The 22,022-nt window shown below is 39.1% G+C and overlaps 1 protein-coding gene across 5 annotated transcripts in view; it reads right to left on the reverse strand.

Annotated features, from left to right (window-relative positions):
- The window catches only part of SRPK1 (SRSF protein kinase 1), an 83,694-nt gene that overhangs the window by 16,753 nt on the left and 44,919 nt on the right, over positions 1–22,022 (reverse strand). For 4 of the 5 annotated variants that reach the window (XM_032253540.1, XM_032253539.1, XM_032253543.1 and 1 more), the window contains 6 exons: positions 19,383–19,489; positions 18,055–18,220; positions 16,105–16,130; positions 15,455–15,668; positions 14,663–15,082; positions 14,184–14,284 (listed from right to left, as the gene is read on the reverse strand). In XM_032253540.1, coding sequence (XP_032109431.1) covers positions 14,184–14,284; positions 14,663–15,082; positions 15,455–15,668; positions 16,105–16,130; positions 18,055–18,220; positions 19,383–19,489 — 1,034 coding nt within the window. The remainder of the gene's footprint in view (positions 1–14,183; positions 14,285–14,662; positions 15,083–15,454; positions 15,669–16,104; positions 16,131–18,054; positions 18,221–19,382; positions 19,490–22,022) is intronic. The other variant, XM_032253542.1, reaches the window with a different exon arrangement.

Consider the following 22,022-nt stretch of genomic DNA (forward strand, 5'->3'; position numbering starts at 1 on the left):
AGTTCTCACTTTATTTCTTGAATAGCATTTTTAGGCTATTAGCTCCTTGCCTTACACACAGCTACTCGAAATTATTCTTGCAAACAAATGAGCCTAAACTTAATAAAGATACACAGGTTTAGGAAACAACAACAGCTTTTTTCTTTTTGAAAATAGTGTTGGGCTGGGCGCGGTGGCTCACACCTATAATCCTAGCATTTTGGGAGGCCAAGGCGGGTGGACTGCCTGAGCTCAGGAGTGCGAGACCAGCCTGGGCAACATGGTGAAACCCAGTCTCTACTAAAATACAAAATAAATTAGCCGGGTATGGTGGCATGCACCTGTAGTCTCAGCTACTCGGGAGGCTGAGGCAGGAGAATTGCTTGAACCCAGGAGGTGGAAGTTGCAGTGAGCCGAGATCATGCCAACTGCACTCCAGTCTGGGTGACAGAACGAGACTCTGTCTCTATTTAAAAAAAAAAAAAAAAAAAAAAAAAAGTGTTAGTAGAGATGGAGATGGTATCTCGCTATGTTGCCCATGCTGGACTCGAACTCCTGGGCTCAAGTGATCTACCTGCCTTGGCCTCCCAAAGTGCTGGGATTACTGGCATGAGCTACCACACCAAGCAATCCAAACTCTTTAACCTAGCAATTAACTATACTTGTCTTTAACAATCATTTTTCTGTGCCTTTACTGGTGATGTTCTACCTAGAGTACACTCTTTGTTCTTGTGGTCAAATTTCATCTAGTACCCTTTGGAGCCCTGGTCTATGCTGGTTTTCTACCTGAAGCTTTCTCTGAGTAATTTCCTCTTTTCACAAATACTGTTCCCTGTTTTTAAATTTCAATAGGATTAGAGAATTGTCTTCCACACTTTCCTGTCATATTTGAATATCTGAATTTTCTTTCCTGTGTATGACTCATACTAAGCTTTTTTCCCTCATTATTCATTTATTTTTTATCATGGAAAATTTCAAATATATACAAAAGTAGAAAGAATAATAAACTCCCATGTCATTATATTATACTAGTGTCACCTAGCAATTACCACTCATTGGCAGTCTATTTTCAACTGTATACCAACCCTGCCACCCACACCAGATTATTTTGAAGTACATACTAGACATTTTATTTCATTCGTAAATATGGCTTTCTGAGAGATCATTCTTTTTAACTACGACAACTTTGTCACCTAAAAAAAAATTAAGATTCAAAACCAATGAATCAGAGTTACAATATTGAAAGTGCACAACAAATCTTTAGTATAAGAGGTGAAAACAGACTGAGTGAGGCATATCACTATGAAATTATCCTACAGACTTCCACTGAAGGAAAAGGTTTCATATAAAGATCAAGAATCGGTCTTTAGCAGCATTATTATTTTTAATAATAGAGCTCTTTAAAAATCATGTAAAATTCTGTTACTAAATGCCAGATGCTGATGTACTAAAGAGATCAAGTGATATCCAATCAGGATCCAACAGGGTGCAACGCCCATGTATTGTTCACCATTGTGTCCTAATGCCTAGGTCAGAGTATGTGCCCATAGTTTGCTGAATGAGTGAATGGGTGAAAAGAATGTAGTCATTTTAAATGCAGAGAGACACTGTATGGTTTGAATGTTTGTCCCCTTTGAAATTCATACATTTACATTGAAACTTACACTGAAACTTAATACCCAATGTTACTAATACTAAGAGGTGGAACCTTTAAGCCTTCAAGAGGTGACTGAGTCATGAGGTGGGTCTGCCTTCATGAATGGATTAATGGGTTACCAGAGGGAGTGAATGAGTTAACAGAGTAGGCTTGCTATAAAAGTTGAAGAGAGATTCACTCTATTGTGGTACAAGCAACAGAAGACTGTACCACTGTAAAGAAAAGTGTACCACACATAGGTAAGAAAGCATGTATGAAGGTGTTCCAAACGTAAAGGCACAGAAGCCTGAAACATGGTGTGGGCAGGAAACTGGCAAGCGTTTGATGTTTGCACAGTGTGATATTTGTTAGAGTCAATATGTTTCTCTACAATTCATTTGCTAAAATATTTATTGAATACCTCCTATGTACCAGGCACTGTTCTAAGTACTAAACATAGATACAGCAGTAAACCAGAAAAACTTTGTTGGCATATGATATACATTCTAGGGAGAGGCTTATTAAGCAAATAAATATATATAATATTAGATTACGTTAAATGTTGTGGAGTAAAAAAGGGAGAAAGGAAGAATGAGCATCATCGTATTTACATGAGTGAATATGATAAGGTGTAAGTGTTTGGAGAGTGGTAGTTATTAATTATGTTAGGTGTTCAGGGGACGATCTCCCTAATAAGTGACATTTGGGTAAGGACTTAAAGAAAATGAAGGAGTTCTATGTGAAGAGGATTCCAAGCAGAAGGAAGAGTAGTTCTCTTTGCTTGGTGGTGTGTGGGCTATGGTAAGGACTCTGGTATTCATTTTGAAGGGAGCCACTGAAAAGTTTAGAGAATATATAACTTGACTTATATTTAAAATGGCTGACTAGACACAGGCAGTATATGCCTCATCCACAGAGAGGAACCAGAACAGTCAGAAGACACCCAAATTTTGAACGGACTGTCTAGGAAAGAATGCTAGGATTCACCAGAGAAGTGATGGGAAGCATCAGAAGAAAGGAAAGGGTTTGAGGAAGCTGGACATGGGGATACAGTAAGACAGAAACCCCCAGCATTCCACACTCTGAAATGGGTTTTACAATGTTGGTTAAAAAGCCCTGGACTAACTAGGGCCTTAGGTCTGACATACAGAACTGCCTAAAGATTGGACAGATGTTCTAAAAAGGGAATCCACAGAGAATCCCCACAGGTATCCGAGTCTTAAGTAGCTTCAGCTGGGTGCCATTTTGAGAGCCTTGATACCAGGAATCTGCAGACACAGATGCAGTCGCTCCACTGCTCCGAGGAAGGAGAGGGGAGACTAGGCACTCTCATCCACTCCTGGGAGGGTCCCTATCACCCTGCCATGGGCTGCTGTTGAGACGAAGATGTGAGTAGACCGCATTCCCCACAGCTTCTTCCCCATGCTGCTTGGCTAAGAGAGACCCTGCCCTCTCTGGTCCCAGGCATAAAGTGCTATTTTGAGAGTTTAATGCTACGTTGCACCTTGTCCTTGGGCAAGTTCGGACTGATCTGGCTGCAGCTGCCACTTGGCTGAGGAGGGACAGAGAAACCAGGCTCCTCTACGCACACCTAAGACAACAGGCTGCTTGTGAGACTGAGACTTGAGTGTACCATAACTCTCCACAGTTTCTTGCCCATGCTGTTCATATGAGAGGGAACCTAACTACCCTCTCAATCACAGGCCAACAGCTGGCACCATTTTGAGAGTTTAAAGCTGGGCTAGGCATTGCCCTTGTGCTAAGCTTGAGGCCACACGGCTGCAACTGCCACCCAGCTGGGAGAGGGACAGCAGAAACTATGCTTCTCTGAGCACACTTAGGAAAATACCCACTGCCCTGCTACAGGTGGCTATAAAACTAGGGACTAGCCCCCTCCAATCCATCACAGCTACCAACAACAACAACAACAACAACACAGACTGCTGGGGTCCAAGCAGGTTGCTCTACCACTCTATCCTGCCATCCCCCACATTATGCCAGCTGCTCAGGGGCTTGAGAACTTGCCAATACACCCAGCCAGAGACCCAAGAATCAGCCTTCAAGGACCCACTAACACCAGAGTCAATGTAAACTGCTCTGGGGCCTAAAAAACAGGAACACTCAACCCACCAATGCCACCATCAGGGTCCAAAGACTGGCTCAGTTGGCATCCAAGTCGTTGGCAAAACCTCACCACAATCCAAACTGTATTCTAAGCCACAGAGGAAACTGCAAATACCCCTGACCTCGTGTACTGCCAAAAAAGTTATACAAAAACCATATTACCAGCTGGGCACGGTGGCTCATGCCTGTAATCCCAGCGCTTTGGGAAGCCGAGGCGGGTGGATCACCTGAGGTCAGGAGTTTGTGACCAGTCTGGCCAATATGGTGAAACCCCAACTCTATTAAAAATACAAAAAATTAGCTGGGTGTGGTGGCAGGCGCCTGTAGTCCCAGCTACTTGGGAGGCTGAGGCAGGAGAATCGCTTGAATCCAGGAGGCAGAGGTTGCAGTGAGCCGAGATCGTGTCACCACTCCAGCCTGGGCAACAGAGCGAGACTCTGTCTCAAAAAACAAATAAAACACCCAAAACCAAAAACAACCCCCTGCCAAAAAAAAAAAATCATACTACCAGAGGCACCCAAAATCAAAGTATCCTGCTTAACCAGCAACATATATATAACTTCAGAAAAATAACCTCTCCTACAAAAGTAATAAAAAAAAAAAATTGGAACAAGTGACTTCTGCAACAAATGTGGAGGTATCAATGGAAGGACACAGAAAACATAAAAAAGCAGGTAAATATAACACCAACAAAGGAACACAACAATTGTCTAGCAACAAATCCCAATAAAAAATAATTCCTTGAAATGCCAAATAAATCAAAATACTGATTTTAAAGAAGCTCAATAAGATGCAAGAGATATCTAAAAATCAATACTAGGAAATCAGAAATTCCATTCAAGATGTGAATAAGAAATCTACCAAGGTGACAGATATCTTAAAGCACAACAACAAAAAACTCATTTAGTTATTTTCTATAACTAAAAAATTCACTGAGGCAGGTCACAGTTGCTCATATCTGTAATCCTAGCACTTTTGGAGGCTAAGGTGCTTTAAGTCCAGGAGTTTGAGACGAGCCCAGACAACATAGCAAGACCTTGTCCCTACTAAAAAAAATTAGCTGGGTGTGTTGGCATGCACGCGGGGTCCCAGCTACCCAAAAGGCTGAGGCAGGAGGATCGCTTGAAGCCAGGAGATTGAAGCTGTAGTGAGCTGTGATCATGCCACTGCATTCCAGCCTGGGTGACAGAGTGAAACACTGTGTCAAATAAATTAATACATTAAAAATTCACTGAAGGAAATACAAAATACATTTGAAAGCTTCAATAACAGACTAGAACACGCAGAAGAAAGAATCTCAGAACTTGAAGACAGGTCTTCTGAAATATTCTAGTTAGACTAAAATAAGGAAATAAAAGAATTAGCTGAGCGTGGTGGTGTGTACCTGTAGTCTCAGCTACTCAGGAGGCTGGGGTAGGAGGACTGCCTGAGCCCAGGAGCTAAAAGTTGCAACAAGTTATGATTCATTTCTGCCTCAGCAACAGAGACCCTGTTTTTTGTTTTTTTTTTAAATTGGAAAAAAGATGGGGTTTCACCATGATGGCCAGGCTGGTCTTCGACTCCTGACCTCAGGTGATCCACCCACCTTGGCCTCCCAAAGTGCTAGGATTAGAGGTGTGAGCCACGGCGCCTGGCGAAACCCTGTTTCTTAAAAAAAAAAAATAATAAATAAAATAAAAATGTTTTAAAGTTTAGAAACCTCTTTAAGAAAATAGTTGATAAAAAATTCCCAAGTCTAACAAGAGAGTTAAGGCATTCAAATACAGGATGCCCACCGATCCCCAGGAAAATATATCAGAAACAGGATGTCACTATGGCATATTATCATCAGAATGTCTGAAGCCAAAGTGAAAGAAATAATTTCAGAATTGGCAAGAGAAAAGCGTCTACTAACCCATAAAGGAAACTTCACCAGACTAACAGCAGACTTTCTGACAGAAACCTTATAGGCCAGAAGAGAACAGGGTGGCATTTTCAAAGTTCTAAGAAAAGTTATCCAAAATTTAGTACCCTACCAGAAAAAGCTTCATAAATGAAAAAGAAATCAGTCTTTCCCAGATAAGCAAATGCCGAGGGAATTTTTCAACACCAGACCAGTCCTACGGAAAATGCTCAAAGAGGTCTTAAACATGGAGATGAAAGGCTGATATTCACCATCATGAAACAATATGAAGCATAAAACACACAAGTCTTATAAATGGAATGGGGTTTTGAAAAACCACAATCTAGCTATTTGTTGCTTACAAGAAACTCAGCTTACCCATAAAGACACATATAGACTGAAAGGGAAGGGATTGAAAAAGGTATTCCATGCAAATGGAAATCAAAACTGAGCACAAGTAGCTATACTTATTTCAGACAAAATAGACTTTAAATAAAAAAACAGTAAAAAAAGACAAGGATGATCACTATGTAATGAAAAAGAGATCAATTCAGCAAGAGGATATAACAATCCTAAATACCCATGTATCTGACACTGGAGTGCCCAAATCCACAAAACAAATATTACTAGACCTAAAGAAAGAGACAGCAATACGGTAAGTTGGGATATCCCACTCACGGCACCAGACAAACCATCAGGACAGAAATTTTTTTTTTTTTTTTTTGAGACAGAATTTTGCTCTTGTTACCCAGGCTGGAGCGCAAAGACACGATCTCGGCTCACCACAACCTCCGCCTCCTGGGTTCAAGTGATTCTCCTGCCTCAGCCTCCCGAGTAGCTGGGACTACAGGCGTGCACCACCATGCCCAGCTAATTTTGTATTTTTAGTAGAGACGGAGTGTCACCATGTTGATCAAGATGGTCTTGTTCTCTTGACCTTGTGATCCACCCGCCTCGGCCTCCCAAAGTGCTCGGATTACAGGCGTGAGCCACCGCGCCTGGCCCAGGACAGAAAATTAACAAAGAAACACTGGATTTAAATTGGACTTTGGATGAAACAAACTTAACAGACAATTACAGAATGTTTTACTTAACAACTATAGAATAAACATTATTTTCATCAGCACATGAAACATTCTTTAAGATGGCTTGTTAGGCCACAAGTCAAAGTTTTTTTTAAAAAAACTCTAAATCATATCAAGTATCTTCTTATAATATGGTAGAATAAAAGTATAAATCAATACCAAGAGGAATTTCAAAGTCTACATAAAATTTTGACATGAGTAAAAATGAAAACACAACATAGCAAAACTTATGTGATACAGCTAAAGCAGTGCTAAGAGAGAAGTTTAATAGCATTAAATGACTACATCAAAAAAGGAGAAAGATCACAAGTGAACAACCTAGCAATGCACCTCAAGGAACCAGGAAAAACAAGAAAAATCCAAACCCAAAGTTAGCAGAAGAAAAGAAGTAACAAAGAACAAAGCAAAAATAAATGAAAGAGACCCCCTCCCCAAAATTACAAAGGATAACAAAATGAAAAATTGGTTTCTAGAAAAGATAAACAGAATTTATAAACCACTAGCTAGACTAAGGAGAGAGAAGATCCAAAAAACACAATTATAAATGAAAAGGGAGACCTAAAAACAGATACCACAGAAGTACAACAGATCATCAGAGATGGTTATGAACAACTACATGCTCGGAAACTAGAAAACCTAGAGGAAATGGGTAAGTTTCTGAAAATACACAACCTCTCCAGATCGAGCCAGGACATAGTGAAATAGAGTTCCTGAACAGACCAATAATGAATAGTTGAATCAGTATTAAAAAATCTCCCAGCAACAACAAAAGTAGCCCAGGGCCAGATGGATTCAGCCAAATTCTACCGAACACACAAAAAACTAACACCAATCCTCCTGAAACTATTCAAAAAAAAATTAAAGAGGAGAACATTCTTCCTAACTCATTTTACGAACCAGCAACATCTTAAAACCCAAACTAGCCAAGAACACAACATCAACAGCAAAAAACTACAGACCAGTATCTCTAATGAACATAGATGCAAAAATCTGCAATAAAATACTAGCAAATTGAATCCAACCACCCATCAAAAATTTTAAAAATCAAGCTGAAATTCTGGGGCTGACCAATGCAATTGGCATACTAAAGAATGCATCGAAGTCTTTTAACAGCAAAACTGATTGAGCAGAAGAAACAGTGAGCTTGAAGACAGGCTATTTAAAAACACCTGGGTGGGGGGTGGGGGGGCGGGGAGAGAGAGACAGAGAGGCAGAGAGACAGACAGACAGAAAGACTGACCGACCCAATAAAGTCAGGGCAAAGATTTTTCCTTTTGAGGGCAAACCTGAGAGTTACTGGCCTTAAAGAAGAAGTAGAAAAAGAGATAGGGGTAGAAAGTTTATTTAAAGGGATAACAGAGAATTTCCCAAACCTGGAGAAAGATATCAATATCCAAGTACAAGAAGGTTATAGAACAGCAAGCAGATTTAACCCAAAGAAGACTACCTCAAAGCATTTAATAATCAACTCCCAAAGATGAAGCATCTTTAAGCGGCGAGAGAAAACAAACAAAAAAAATTCAATGGAGCGACAACACACCTGGCAGCAGACTTTCCAGCGGGAAGCCTTATTGGCCAGGAGAGAGTGGCATGACATATTTAAAGTGCTGAAGGGACAAAACTTTACCCTAGATTAGTATATACAGCAGAAATACCCTTCAAACAAAGAGGAGAATAATGACTTACTCACACAAAACGAAAACTGCGGGATTAAAAAATTAAAAAAAGCTGAGAGGTTTTATCAACACCGGACCTGTCCTTACAAGAAGAAATGCGAAAAGGAGTACTTCAATCAGAAAGAAAAGCTCATTAATGAGCAGTAAGTAATCATGTGAAGGTACAAAACTCACCAGTAATAGCAAGTACACAGAAAAACACAGAATATTATAACACTATAACTGTAGTGTGTAAACTACTCTTACCCTAAGTAAAAACACTCATCAACCAATCAAAAATAACTACAGCCACTTTTCAAGATACAGATAGTCATAAGTGCTGCTGGGAAAATTGGATACCCAAATGCAGAAAAATGAAACTCAATCCCTGTCTCACACAATACATAAAAATCAAATCAAAATAGATTAAAGACTGAAATCTAAGGTCTGAAACTTTGAAACTACTAGAAGAAAACATTTCGGAAAATCTCGAGGACATTGGTCTCCGCAAAAATTTCTTGAACAATACCCCACATACACAGGCAACCAAAGCAAAAACGAGTGAATGGGATCACATCAGGCTAACAGCTTCTGCACAGTAAAGAATACAGCTAACAGGCCGGGCGCGGTGGCTCACGCCTGTCATCCCAGCACTTTGGGAGGCCGAGGCGGGTGGATCACAAGGTCAAGAGATCGAGACCATCCTGGTCAACATGGTGAAACCCCGTCTCTACTAAATATACAAAAAATTAGCTGGGCATGGTGGCGCGTGCCTGTAATCCCAGCTATTTGGGAGGCTGAGGCAAGAGAATTGCCTGAATCCAGGGAATTCAGGAGGTTTCCGTGAGCCAAGATCGCGCCATTGCACTCCAGCCTGGGTAACAATAAAGAAACTCCGTCTCAAAAAAAAAAAAAAAAAAAAAAAAAAAAAGAATACAGCTAACAAAGTGAAGAGACAACCCAGAGAATGGGAGAAAATATTTGCAAATTACCCATATGACAGGAGACTAATAACTAGAATACATAAGTAGCTCAAACAACTCTGTAGGAAAAAAAATCTAATAATCTCATCAAAAAATGGGCCAAACATTTGACTAGACATTTCTCAAAAGAAGACATGCAAATGGCAAAGAGGTATATGAAAATGTGCTCAACATCGCTGATCATCAGACAAAGGCAAATTAAAGCTACCATGAAAGCAACCTAAGTGCTTATGAACAGACGGACATAGAAAATGTGGTACATATACACAATGAAGTACTATTCAGCCATAAAAAGAATGAGATCCTATCATTTACAACAACAAGGATGGAAATGGAGATCATTATGTTAAGCAAAATAAGCCAGGCACAGAAAGACAAATTTCACATGTTCTCACTTACTTGTGGGAGCTAAAGATCAAAACAATAGAACTCAAAGACAGAGAGTAGAAGGATGGTTACCAGAGGCTGGGAAGAATAGTGTGGGAGAAGGGGGATGTAAGGATGATTAATGGGTATAAATAAATTACTTACAAATAATAAGATCTACTCTTTAATAGCACAACAGAGTGACTGTAGTCAATAATTATATATTTAAAAATAACTAAGCATATATTTAAAAATAAGTATAATCAGGCTGTTTGCAAAATAAAGGATAAATGCTTGAGGGGATGGGTACCCCATTCGCTATGATGTGATTATTTCACATTGCATGCCTGTGTCAAAATATCTCAGATACCCCACAAATATATATACCTATTATGAATCCATTAAAAATTAAAAAAAAAAAAAAATTAAAAAAAAACCATACTACCCAAAGCGATCTACAGGTTCAATGCAATTCTTTTGAAAATACCAATGTCATTTTTTCACAGAATTAGAAAAAACAATTCTAAAGTTCATATGGAAAAAAAAAAGGAACCTAAATAGGCTGGGCTAGGTGGCTCACCCTATAATCCCAACACTTTGGGAGGCCGAGGCGGGCAGATCATGAGGTCAAGAGTTCCAGACCAGACTGGCCAACATGGTGAAACCCCATCTCTACTAAAAAATACAAAAATTAGCTGGGGATGGTGGCTTGTGCCTGTAATCCCAGCTACTTGGGAGGCTGAGGTAGGAGAATTGCTTGAACTGGGACCTGGGAAGTGGAGGTTGCAGTAAGCCGAGATCACACCACTGCACTCCAGCCTGGGCTACAACACAAGACTCCCAACTCAAAAAAAAAAAGAGCCTAAATAGCCAAAGGTATCCTAAGCAAAAAGAACAAAGCTAGAGGCATTATACTGTCTGACTTAAAATTATACAAGGTATAGCAATCAAAACAGCATGGTATTAGTATTAAAATAGATACACAGATCAATGGAACAGAATAGAGAACCTAGATATAAAGCCATATACTTAACAGCAAACTGATTTTTGAAAAGCCAACAAGCACATTCACTAGGGAAAAGACATCCTTTTCAATAAATGGTTCTAGGAAAACTGGACTGGCACATGTAGAGGAATAAAACTGGATCCCTATCTCTCATCATACACAAAAATCAACCCAAGACGGTTAAAGACTTGAATATAAGACCTGAAACTCATGACTAAGGCCTCAAAAGCAAAGGCAACAAAAATAAAATAGACAAATGGGAGTTAAACGAAAAAGCTTCTGCACAGCAAAAGAAATAATCAAGAGTCAATAGCCTGCAGAATGGGAGAAAATATCTGCAAACTATATAACCAACAGGGGACTAACATCCAGAATTAATAAGAAACTCAAACAACAACAACAAAAACCCAAATAATCCCATTAAAAAGTGGGCTAAGGACATGAATAGACATTTTTCAAAAGAAGACAAATGGCCAACAAACATATGAAAAAATGTTCACTATCACTATCAGCAGAGAAATGCAAATTAAAACACAATGAGGGTGGGCATGGTAGCTCACACCTGTAATCCCAGCACTTTGGGAGGCTGAGGTGAGCGGATCACCTGAGGTCGGGGGTTCAAGACCAGCCTGACCAACATGGAGAAAACCTGTCTCTACTAAAAATACAAAATGAGCCAAGTGTGGTGGCACATGCCTGTAATCCCAGCCACTCGAGAGGCTGAGGCAGGATTATTGCTTGAACCCAGGAGGCAGAGGTTGCGGTGAGCCAAGACGGTGCCACTATACTCCTGCCTGGTCAACAAGAGTGAAACTCCATCTCAATGACAACAACAACAAAAATCACAATATCTTTCACCAATCAGAATGGCTATTATTAAAAATAAAAAAAAAAAAAAAAAATAACATGTTGGAGAGAATAGGGAGAAAAGGGAATTACTCTTGGTGGGAAGGAAAATCAGCACAATCTCTATAGAAAATAGTACGAAAATTTCTCAAAGAACTAAAACTACCAAATGATCTAGCAGTTCCACTGCTGGGTATCTGCCCAAAGGAAAAGAAATCATATCAAAAAGATACCTGTACTTTTATGTTTATCACAGCACTACTCAGAGTAACAACTATGGAATTAAGCTAAATTAGGAATAAAGAAAATGGGCTGGGCGTGGTGGCTCACGCCTGTAATCCTAGCACTTTGGGAAGCTGAGGTGGGTGAATCACCTGAGGTCAGGAGTTCAAGACCAGCCTGGCCATCATGGTGAAACCCCATCTTATTAAAATAAAAAAAGGAAAGAAAATGTGGCATGGAATGGTACACAATGAGTACTATTCAGCCATAAAAAAGAATGAAAACACGTGTTTTGCAGCAACATGGATGGAACTGGATGCCATTATCTTAATTGAAACAAACAGATAAATGCCACATGTTCTCACTTGTAAGTGGGAGCTACATAATGTGTACAAATGGAAGCATAGCGTGGAATGAAGACTCAGAGGGGGAGAGTAGAAGGGTAGATGAAGGGAGGCTGCTTGGTGGTTATAATGTGCACTGCTCCAGTGACGGATACACTGAAGGCCCTGACTTCACCACAATGCAATTTATCAACCTAGCAAAACTGCACTTACACCTCATGAATATACACAAATTGAAAAATAAAAGTATTACTCTGATAGACGTGTTGCCAATAGTCCATGGGGAGCAAGAGCAGCAGAAGGGAGAAAGTGAAGAAGCTATTGCAGTCACTACTGAGATCATCCAGGGTGACCTGGACCAGGTGATAGCATAGTGGAGTAACTAATTACTTGGAAAGCTGCTCCACATTCCTAAAAGTCAGTGCTAAGCTGATTGTATTTTTTCTAAAAGGTTATCACAATATTCTAGAATCAATATGGGAAATGAGATCCTTCTGAGGTCTGAACCATGTCCCATTTACAAAGTGTACGGCTCTTTGAGTAGCGTCATGTAAGTGTGAATCATTCTATTACAGATTTTAAAAAGATGTCCATTAAAAATAACCTTGGCCAGGCCCGATGGCTCACGCCTATAATCCCAACACTTTGGGAGGCCGCGGTGGGCAGATTACTTGAGTTCAGGAGTTTGAGATTGGCCTGGCCAACATGGCGAAACGCTGCCTCTACTAAAAATATAAAAATTATCCAGGGCATGATGGCAAACGCCTGCAATCCCAGCTACTCGGGAGGCTGAGGCAGGAGAATCATTTGAACCTGGGAGGCAGAGGTTGCAGTGAGCTGAGATTGCGCCACTGCACTCCAGCCTGGGTGACAGAGCAAGACTCCATTTCAAACAAACAAAATAACCTTACTATGGCTGGGCAAGGTAGCTCACACCTGTAATCTTAGAACTTTGGGAGGCCGAGGTGGGTGGATCACCTAAGGTCGGGAGTTTGAAACCAGCCTGACTAACATGAAGAATCACCCATCTCTACAAAAAATACAAAATTAGCAGGACATGGTGCTGCATGCCTGTAATCACAGCTACTCGGGAGGTTAATGGAGGAGAATTGCTTAACCCCAGGAGGAGGAGGTTGCGGTGAGCCAAGATCCTGCCACTGCACTCCAGCCTGGGCAACAGTCTCAAAAAAGAAAAAAAAAAAAAAACTTAAAACCCTTTTTTATTAGATACATAATAAAAAAATAAAAATAGTATAAATAATTTGCCAAATAAAATGAGATTCCACTAGTTAGCCTGAAGATCATAGAGGAAAATACTTTTCTGAGTTGTTAAAGGTAGAATAACTGACGTTACCTTTTCTGGAGAGTGACACTATACATCAAAACATATTTGTAATTATATGTTATTATGAATAATTAAAAGTTAAACAACATTATACATCATAAAGCTGTTTTAAAAATCACAAACTTCTGACTTAGCAATTCTATGCCTAGGACATGTCTTAAGGAAAACTACAAAAGATTTATGTGCAAAGAGTCTCATCACACAGAGCTGTCAAAAATATGTAGTTTAAAGTGTACTAGGGAAACTATGTAATGAACTGAATTGTATTTAATTTCTCGGTTGACAAAGAAAAGTGTCCAAAATATGTTACATGAATTAAAAGGTTACAATTTATAAGTTAGTCATCAATTTTGAAAATGGGAATAGGGGATATGAACATAGGCACTGAATGTCTGAAAGTTAATAAGGATATATATAGATAAAACAAGATTGGCTAGGAATTGACATTACTGAATCTGGGTGATGGGCACCCAAAGTGGGATAAGGTGACAGAAGGACTGTTTCATTATCACGATTACCATTCTTTCTACTTTTGTAAGTATAAACTTTTCCATAATAAAAGGTTTTTTAAAATGTGAAAAAATATTCACTAAACTGTTGTGTCAATCTGGGTATAGAATTATAGATGTTTTACTTTTGCATAACTAAGTCCAAATTCTCATTCATTCTCCCAGTCACTTCAAAATAGCATTGAGACAAGTTTAACTTACCACCCAACAAGCATTTCCAAGATCAGCAATCTTCACCTTGAGCTTTTCTGCATTTTTTGGCTCAAGGGGATTAACAAGAAAATTTCCAGCCGCGGATTTTCCTACAGACAACAGGCATCATCAATAAGACTGTTCAATGAACAGAGAAATACTCAGTAAGTAATAAAGCTCTTCAAGGTAAAAGTAATACAGTCAGTAATACCCAAATGACAACTTACAATACATTGTCTAAGACAAAAAGAGCACAGTAACACCTTGAGTTTCTACAATTAAAAACCTCTGCCCTCATAGCAACAAATGAAATGCTATGTACCCAGTACATGATGAATAAACTTCAAAGTTAGCTACAGATTAAAATTTAAAGGTAACTTAGACACCTGTTGTAAAGCTATAGTTACAAAAACAATACTTTTAGTCTAGAGATATATGAATATGTTGTACAGGGAAGGAGTGTTGAGGAAGTATAGCTGCATAGGTACCTTTGTTGTCCAGTGGTCCATTATGTTCTTGCTCTTGTTCATCTTCACAGGGTATCTCTGCCCGAATGCTTTCTTGAAGTTGGCTAATATGTTGTTCACTGAATGACTGATCTATAGTTGAGGAAGACTGGCACACCATGGTATCCGACACCTCGGAAGTTATAGGTGTACAAGAGTCTGTTTCTTGAGATGTGCTGCTGTCTCCATTTTGGGAGCTTAGGAAACTAGGTTCCTGCTTCAACTTTTCTGCATCACAGTCATTAGCATTATGTAGATCCTCTTTATGTCTCAATGTTTCATTATTACTGTTCTGAGTATAATTAATGACTTCAATTACTCCATTGCAATTAATTTCTGCTGCACCACCCTCTGTATCACGTTCCATAAGTGTTTGATCCTGGCCAATGGTATTTGACTCTTCTAAGGAACAAATGAACAAAAAAACATGTATGTGTATGTGTGTGAGTGAAAGAACAGAAACATTTATCACAATATTAAAACATTTTCTAGAACTTATAGTGAGTGACAAAATAACAAGACTAAATATCTAAAACCTATTTCTGGAAGGGCCACGATCTTATTTTTACCCAATTGTTAAATGAAATCTATGTTCCATTTCCTGAGAAAAGTTACAAATTACATTTAAATATTACCTGCCTAACATGACAAGATCCATATTCTTATAAAGGTACCCCCAGAGATAAGTGTTGTACGTATGAAACAATGTATTATGTAACAATGATAAATTAATGTTAAAAGTGTGTTGTAATTTTTGTGATGTTCTATTTATACCAAGTTTTTCTTGGGTCATTTTATTAGGTGGGTTCTCTTTCAAGGGTCTTTCAACAGGACTCTCTGATTCTTCTTGCTTGTTTGGTCTTTTTTGCCCAGGGCCCGACTCTTTCTCCATTTCCTCAATTTCCTGCATTCGCTTCTCTAGTAATTCTGCCTGGCGCTTCTGCTTCTTCTTCAGTTTCTTCTTCTTATTCTTTGACATTTTGTCAGCCTGGGCGGAGATTACAAACAGATGAAGCCTTCAGGTGGCTAATTAATTACCCCCAGTTAGAGATACCTGTTAACTTTAATTACTTCCTAATTAAATTTCACAAATCTTTCCCTAACATAGCACTTGAGTCTTTCATTAAATTAAAAGATGTGGGATACTCTTATAAACTCAAATAAAATCAAATACATAACAAAGTGTGGTCTTCTGAGCAGTCTATGGGGCTGGTTTACACTCAGACAAACTCAAAATTTTTAGAGGCCTCACCAGTACAAACTTGATGAAGGTGCATGGGAATTTACTGGAGAAAATTACAGAAGCGCAGGAATTTTTTTCCCTTTGGTTCCCCAACTTGAAACAAACTGTTACCATTCACAACAGAAGAACCACACCCACAGCCCATAGATCAAAATTAAATATAGAAACACCTTATACTTACTGGTTTAGGTTGGGGAGCAGTACTGACTGAAAAGAAAAGAAAACCAAGTAAGAATTCTGGCATTCATTAGGCAATATAAGGCTCAGATAAAACACTCTACCAGAATGAAAAGTCTTTCTTATGTAGCCTACACTGGAGAGAAAACTATTGTTTTTAAATGACTTAAGTAGAAACCATATTATTATCATTTTAAAAGAAAATAATGCATAATAGAAACTGCCAAACTTTAAAAAAAAAAAAAGATAAATAAAATTCTTCCCCAGGTAGCATCAATAAGTGCAAAGAGCCAAGTTCCCATTTCTGGTTTCCACTACTAAAGCTGCTAAGATCACCTATTTTCCATTCCCATGCACTGCTTAAAATAGAAAGGGACAAGCAACAATCTCTTCACCTCCACCTACTCAGAACCTGTCAGTTTTAAAAGGGGAGTCTAGGTGACATCAAGAGCTATAGTAATTTGCTCTATATCATGTAATGGATAATACTGTAGCTTAGCTGGAAAGGTAGGATCTTCGGTCTTCCTCTTTTAAAAATATTTGTATAAGCAGGGTGCAATGGCTCACTCCTGTAATCCCAGTACTTTGGGAGGCTGAGGCGGGCAGATCACGAGGTCACTAGCTTGACCAACAGAGTGAAACCCTATCTCTACTAAAAATACAAAAATTAGCCAGGCGTGGTGGCTGGCTACTAAGGAGACTGAGGCAGGAGACTCACTTGAACCCGGGAGGCAGAGGTTGCAGTGAGCTGAGATTGTGCCACTGCACTCCAGCCTAGCCAACAGAGTGAGACTCTGTTTCAAAAAAAAAAAAAAAAATTGTATAAAAAGAGTGTTTAAAAAAAAACACACACACATTAAAAATTTATACTCTGGGTAAGCGTACAGTTCAAGTGGTTTTAACATTATTCACACTGTTGTATAACAGGATCTGTAGAATGTTTTCATCTTGTAAAATGGAAACTACATCCATTCAACAACCAACTCCCCATTTCCCCTTTCTTTTGTCTTACTTTTTAAAGGAAGTGCATAACTAATATTTCAATTTGAGGATCAAGCAAACTCCTCAAAAATGTCACACTATTAAAACTAAAATCTGTACCTCAAAAGAAAAAAATCATAAAGCAGCCATAATTTACTTATTTATGTATTTAGTTTTAGGTCTTGAGACAGAGAGTCTCGCTCTGTTGCCTAGGCTGAAGTGCAGTGGCACTATCACGCCTTGCACCTTGACCCCCTAGGCTCACGCAATCCTCCTGTCCCAGCCTCCCGAGTAACTGGACTACAGGCATGCACCGCCATGCCTGGCTAATTTTTTAAATTTTTGTACAGACGGGGGTCTTACTATGCTGCCTAGACTGGTCCCAAACTCCTGGGCTCAAGTGATCCTCACACCTCAGCCTCCCAAAGTGTTGGGTTACAGGCATGAGCCACTGTGCCAGGTCCCATAATTTATTTAGTATATAATATTGTGTGGCACACTACTAACTGCTTTACCATTTAATCCCAGTAATTCCCAGTTGAAGAAAAATAAAGTAAATTAACTCAATTAAGGTCTCTCAATCTAGGATGAAGCCCAAATTCAAATCAGATCTGTCTACTCCAGTATTTAAAGGAAGCTCTGAAGAGCAATGTTATCTTGCTCCTGTATAGACTACCAGTCCTATAAATGAGCATGTGTGATCAAAGTAAGAGGTAAACACTTCAAAAGTCATCAAATCTTAAGAAAAAATATTTTTAAGCAATACACACCAGCTTTTGTAACATACAACATAAAGATACAACAATATCTAGTTTTTCTCCTTCCCATATGAAAGTAATTCTGAGAAAGTCTTTCGGAGGCTCATAATGTTTTTTAAATATGATTGGGTGGTGTTTAATTCCCTGGTAACAGAATAAAAATAGAAATTTCTTTTAATTTCTAATGAGAGCAAAGTCCCTAAAAGAAAATATACCTGCAGATCCAGAAGGCGGAGGAGCTCCAGATCGCTGCCATTCTGTTGCTTCTGCAGCCAGCCTCCGAATGTACTGCTCATTCACTGACAATAAGATGTTCTCTGGTTTAATGTCAGTATGGATGATACGGCACTTGGTGTGTAAATAATCAAGACCCTGTAACACCTGAATAAAAATAGAGTGGCAGACTTGCAAACACAAAAAACAGGTTTTCTGGAGAAGTACAAGATTATTACACGACATTAAAAAAAAAAAAAAAAAGAAGACATGATAGCGTTTTCTCTGGAGAATAAAAGTACCTTTTAAAAAAAGCACAAACTTTCCCAGCAAGATTAAACTATGAAAAAGGCAAGTATTTATTTACAATAAAAAATTCCTCAATGTTTTACAAAGCTAATTCTGTTTGGAGATATTCTTCAACTATATACATTATGAAGAACATTCAACACACCCTCTAAGTGTTGAAATGTAGGTGATGGCAGAGATTTAGATATCTTTAATTCAAATTTCCTCATTGATGAAGAACTGAGGTCTGCTGCTGCCCAGTTTGGAGCTCCTTCCACAACACATTATCCAAACAAATTTCTGCCCCTTGAAGTATTAATATTTTCCTGATGGTAAAATTCTATACCGTATATTGAAGGCTCTTTAGAAAATTAGAAAATTAGAAAATGCCCATGAATCATGCTGTATAAAGAGATGGCAATAATCTGACATAGCAATTATCTATTCATGTAAAATTACTATTTACAACTTCTGGATAAGGGCTCCCAATGTTCCCAAGTCAGACAACTCAGCTTCACCTTCTAATTAATATAGGAGGCAAACCTGGGGGAAAATGGTTATGCTAAAACATTTAAAAACAGAATAAGCAAAATAAACTTTAAAGATTGAATGCAATATTTAATTTTAGGAATTAAAAATAACTTACTTTTTTTTCTGAGACTGAGTCTTGCTTTGTCACCCAGGCTGGAGTGTAGTGGCGCAATCTCAGCTCACTGCAACCTCCACCTCCTGGGTTCAAGATTCTCCTGCCTCAGCCTCCCAAGTGAGTAGCTGGGATTACAGGCGTATGCCACTACACCCAGCTAATTTTTGTATTTTTAGTAGAGACGGGGTTTTGCCATGTTGGTCAGGCTGGTCTCGAACTCCCGACCTCAGGTGATCTGCCCGCCTTGGCCTCCCAAAGTGCTGGGATTACAGGCATGAGCCACAGTGCCCGGCCAGTAACTCACTTTTTAAAACAAAAATTCAACTGGAAAAAATAAACTCCTGACACTTTAAGAATATTACACCATCACTGCATAGTCAAGACTAAGATACATACTTGCTGAATAATTTTTTTGACACAAGGCAGTGGAAGCCCCTGATAATTGGACTTGATGATCCACTTGAGCAGATGATGCCCCAAAACTTCAAATACCATGCAGATATCTAGGAGTTAATTAAGGAGGGAAAAAAAGCACAAAAGAACAGGGCAAGACAATCTGTGAATTACACCCTATTAAAATGTTATGTATTTTCTTTCAGTATAAAAAGTTATAGAGGTTGAATGAATAAATATATAGCTGTCAATCCTCTAAAATTTCAAAGTCTAATGCAACAGCCAACGAAAGCAATCATGAAACAGAAAGTTGGGGCTGGCTTATCAATATTATTATGTACATTAAAATAATGGTAAAAGAAAAAGTAAAACTTACATATGCAAATAGTGAAAGAAAGCACTAGGCTGATGCTGTTGATTCTATTCATATAAATTAGTTTCTTCCCCAATAACAAAATTAGTGTCCAGGGTAAAAATTTCCACTCTCACAGTTTCAAAGCAAGGAAAAACAAATTCTTCCTTAACTATAGAAGAGATGATACAAGACCTAACCTCAAAAACACAAATGCGAACATTTTTTAAAATAGGAAACTAACTTGCTTTATGCTCTGTAGTTTAGAAAACTAAACTTGATTCCAGTGCCACCATGTGTTATCCTTATGTACCAACAACCTGATCGCCCCACACAGTAGGAATACTCTTTGGGTCTAATATTGTGCAGGGCATTACAGGGATTTTGATGTCTTCCACCCCCACAAGCTTCTACATGCAAGTCAAGACATACATATATGTAATGTCCTAGTGCTCAGACTTGAAGATTCTCCATTAAAGGAAAGCCTGAGTTCCTCGGAAAAATGGCTAAATCTAAGCAGGAAAAATACAAGGTAAACTTGGAATACTCTGCTGTGCCAACAAATAAGAGAACACGTCAAGAAGAAAGAGGAACCATCTTGAAGAGGATGTCACCAGCCAATGTGGAGGCCATTTTAAAGAATAAAGTTATGAGTTAATATATCAGTTAAAAACAGAACAAGTCCATACTGATCCGAAAGTGTGGAGGAAGAGAAACATTTTTTTGGGGCGGAGTCTTGCTCTGTCACCCAGGTTGGAGTGCAGTGGTGTGATGTCAGCTCACCGAAACCTCTGCCTCCCGGGTTCAAGCGATTCTCCTGCCTCAGCCTCCTGAGTAGCTGAGATTACAGGTGCATGCCACCATGCCCAGTTAATTTTTTATATTTTTAGTAGAGAAGGGGTTTCACCATGTTGGTCAGACTGGTCTCGAACTCCCGACCTCAGGTGATCCACATGCCTCAGTCTCCCAAAGTCCTGGGATTACAAGCATGAGCCACCACGCCCGGCTGAGAAACATCTTCTTTAGAGAAGAAAGCCAAATAATAAATATATAAGGTATTACAGAATAAAAAAATCACCAATTTACAATCACTATAGTATACTGTTACTGATTCAGGTAGGAATCAGTGAATACTAAAACGACTATGTGAAAGACTGTTGGGAAAAGGGATTTTCACAGTGCCAAAATATCATTCCACAGGCTGCTTATTAATTACAAAAAGAATAAAATACCTTTACAACTGAGATATCTGGAAGGCACTGCCTTAACCAAGTGATCAAACTTATTACCACCAATGATAAGCACAAATTCATATCATGTGCCTTCTAATGTATAATCCATGTAGTATGCTTGACAAACACGGTTAACTTGAATTTAATCATGAGGGAACAGTCAAACAAATCCAAACTAAGATGGCATAAAACAACTAGCTCTGCCGGGCGCGGTGGCTCAAGCCTGTAATCCCAGCACTTTGGGAGGCCGAGGCGGGTGGATCACGAGGTCAAGAGATCGAGACCATCCTGGTCAACATGGTGAAACCCTGTCTCTACTAAAAATACAAAAAATTAGCTGGGCATGGTGGCGCGTGCCTGTAATCCCAGCTACTTAGGAGGCTGAGGCAGGAGAATTGCCTGAACCCAGGAGACGGAGGTTGCGGTGAGCCGAGATCGTGCCATTGCACTGCAGCCTGGGTAACAAGAGCGAAACTCCGTCTCAAAAAAAAAAAAAAACAACTAGCTTGGATTCCAAAAAAAAAAAAAGTCAATGTCATAAATGTTCCAAATTACGTAAGATTAAAGGTACTTTGAAAACCTCAAACACAGATCAAAAGTACAATATGATACCATCTCAAACTGACAAATTAATAAAATAAAATAAAGAAAAAATAAACATCACCAAATGTAAGTGAGGTTGTGGAACAACTAGAACTCTCGTATTATGCTAGCAGAAGTCTAAAATGGTACAAATACTTTGGAAAACTGCTTGGCAAATTTTTTTTTTTTTTTTTGAGATGGAGTCTCGCTCTGTTCCCCAGGCTGCAGTGCAGTGGCGCAACTCGGATCACTGCAATCTTCGCCTCCCAGTTCAACCAATTCTCTACCTCAGCCTCCCAAGTAGCTGGGATTACAGGTGCCTGCCACCAGGCCCAGCTAATTTTTGTATTTTTAGTAGAGACAGTGTTTCACCATCTTGGCCAGGTTGATCTTGAACTCCTGACCTCATGATCTAATTTTTTGTATTTTTGTATTACAGGCGTGAGCCACCACGTCCAGCATCAAATTCTTATAGAT

This window comes from Sapajus apella, unplaced genomic scaffold (genome assembly GCF_009761245.1).
Source record: "Sapajus apella isolate SASKATOON/1434 unplaced genomic scaffold, GSC_monkey_1.0 scaffold83, whole genome shotgun sequence".
In the NCBI taxonomy this organism is placed as follows: Eukaryota; Metazoa; Chordata; class Mammalia; order Primates; family Cebidae; genus Sapajus; species Sapajus apella.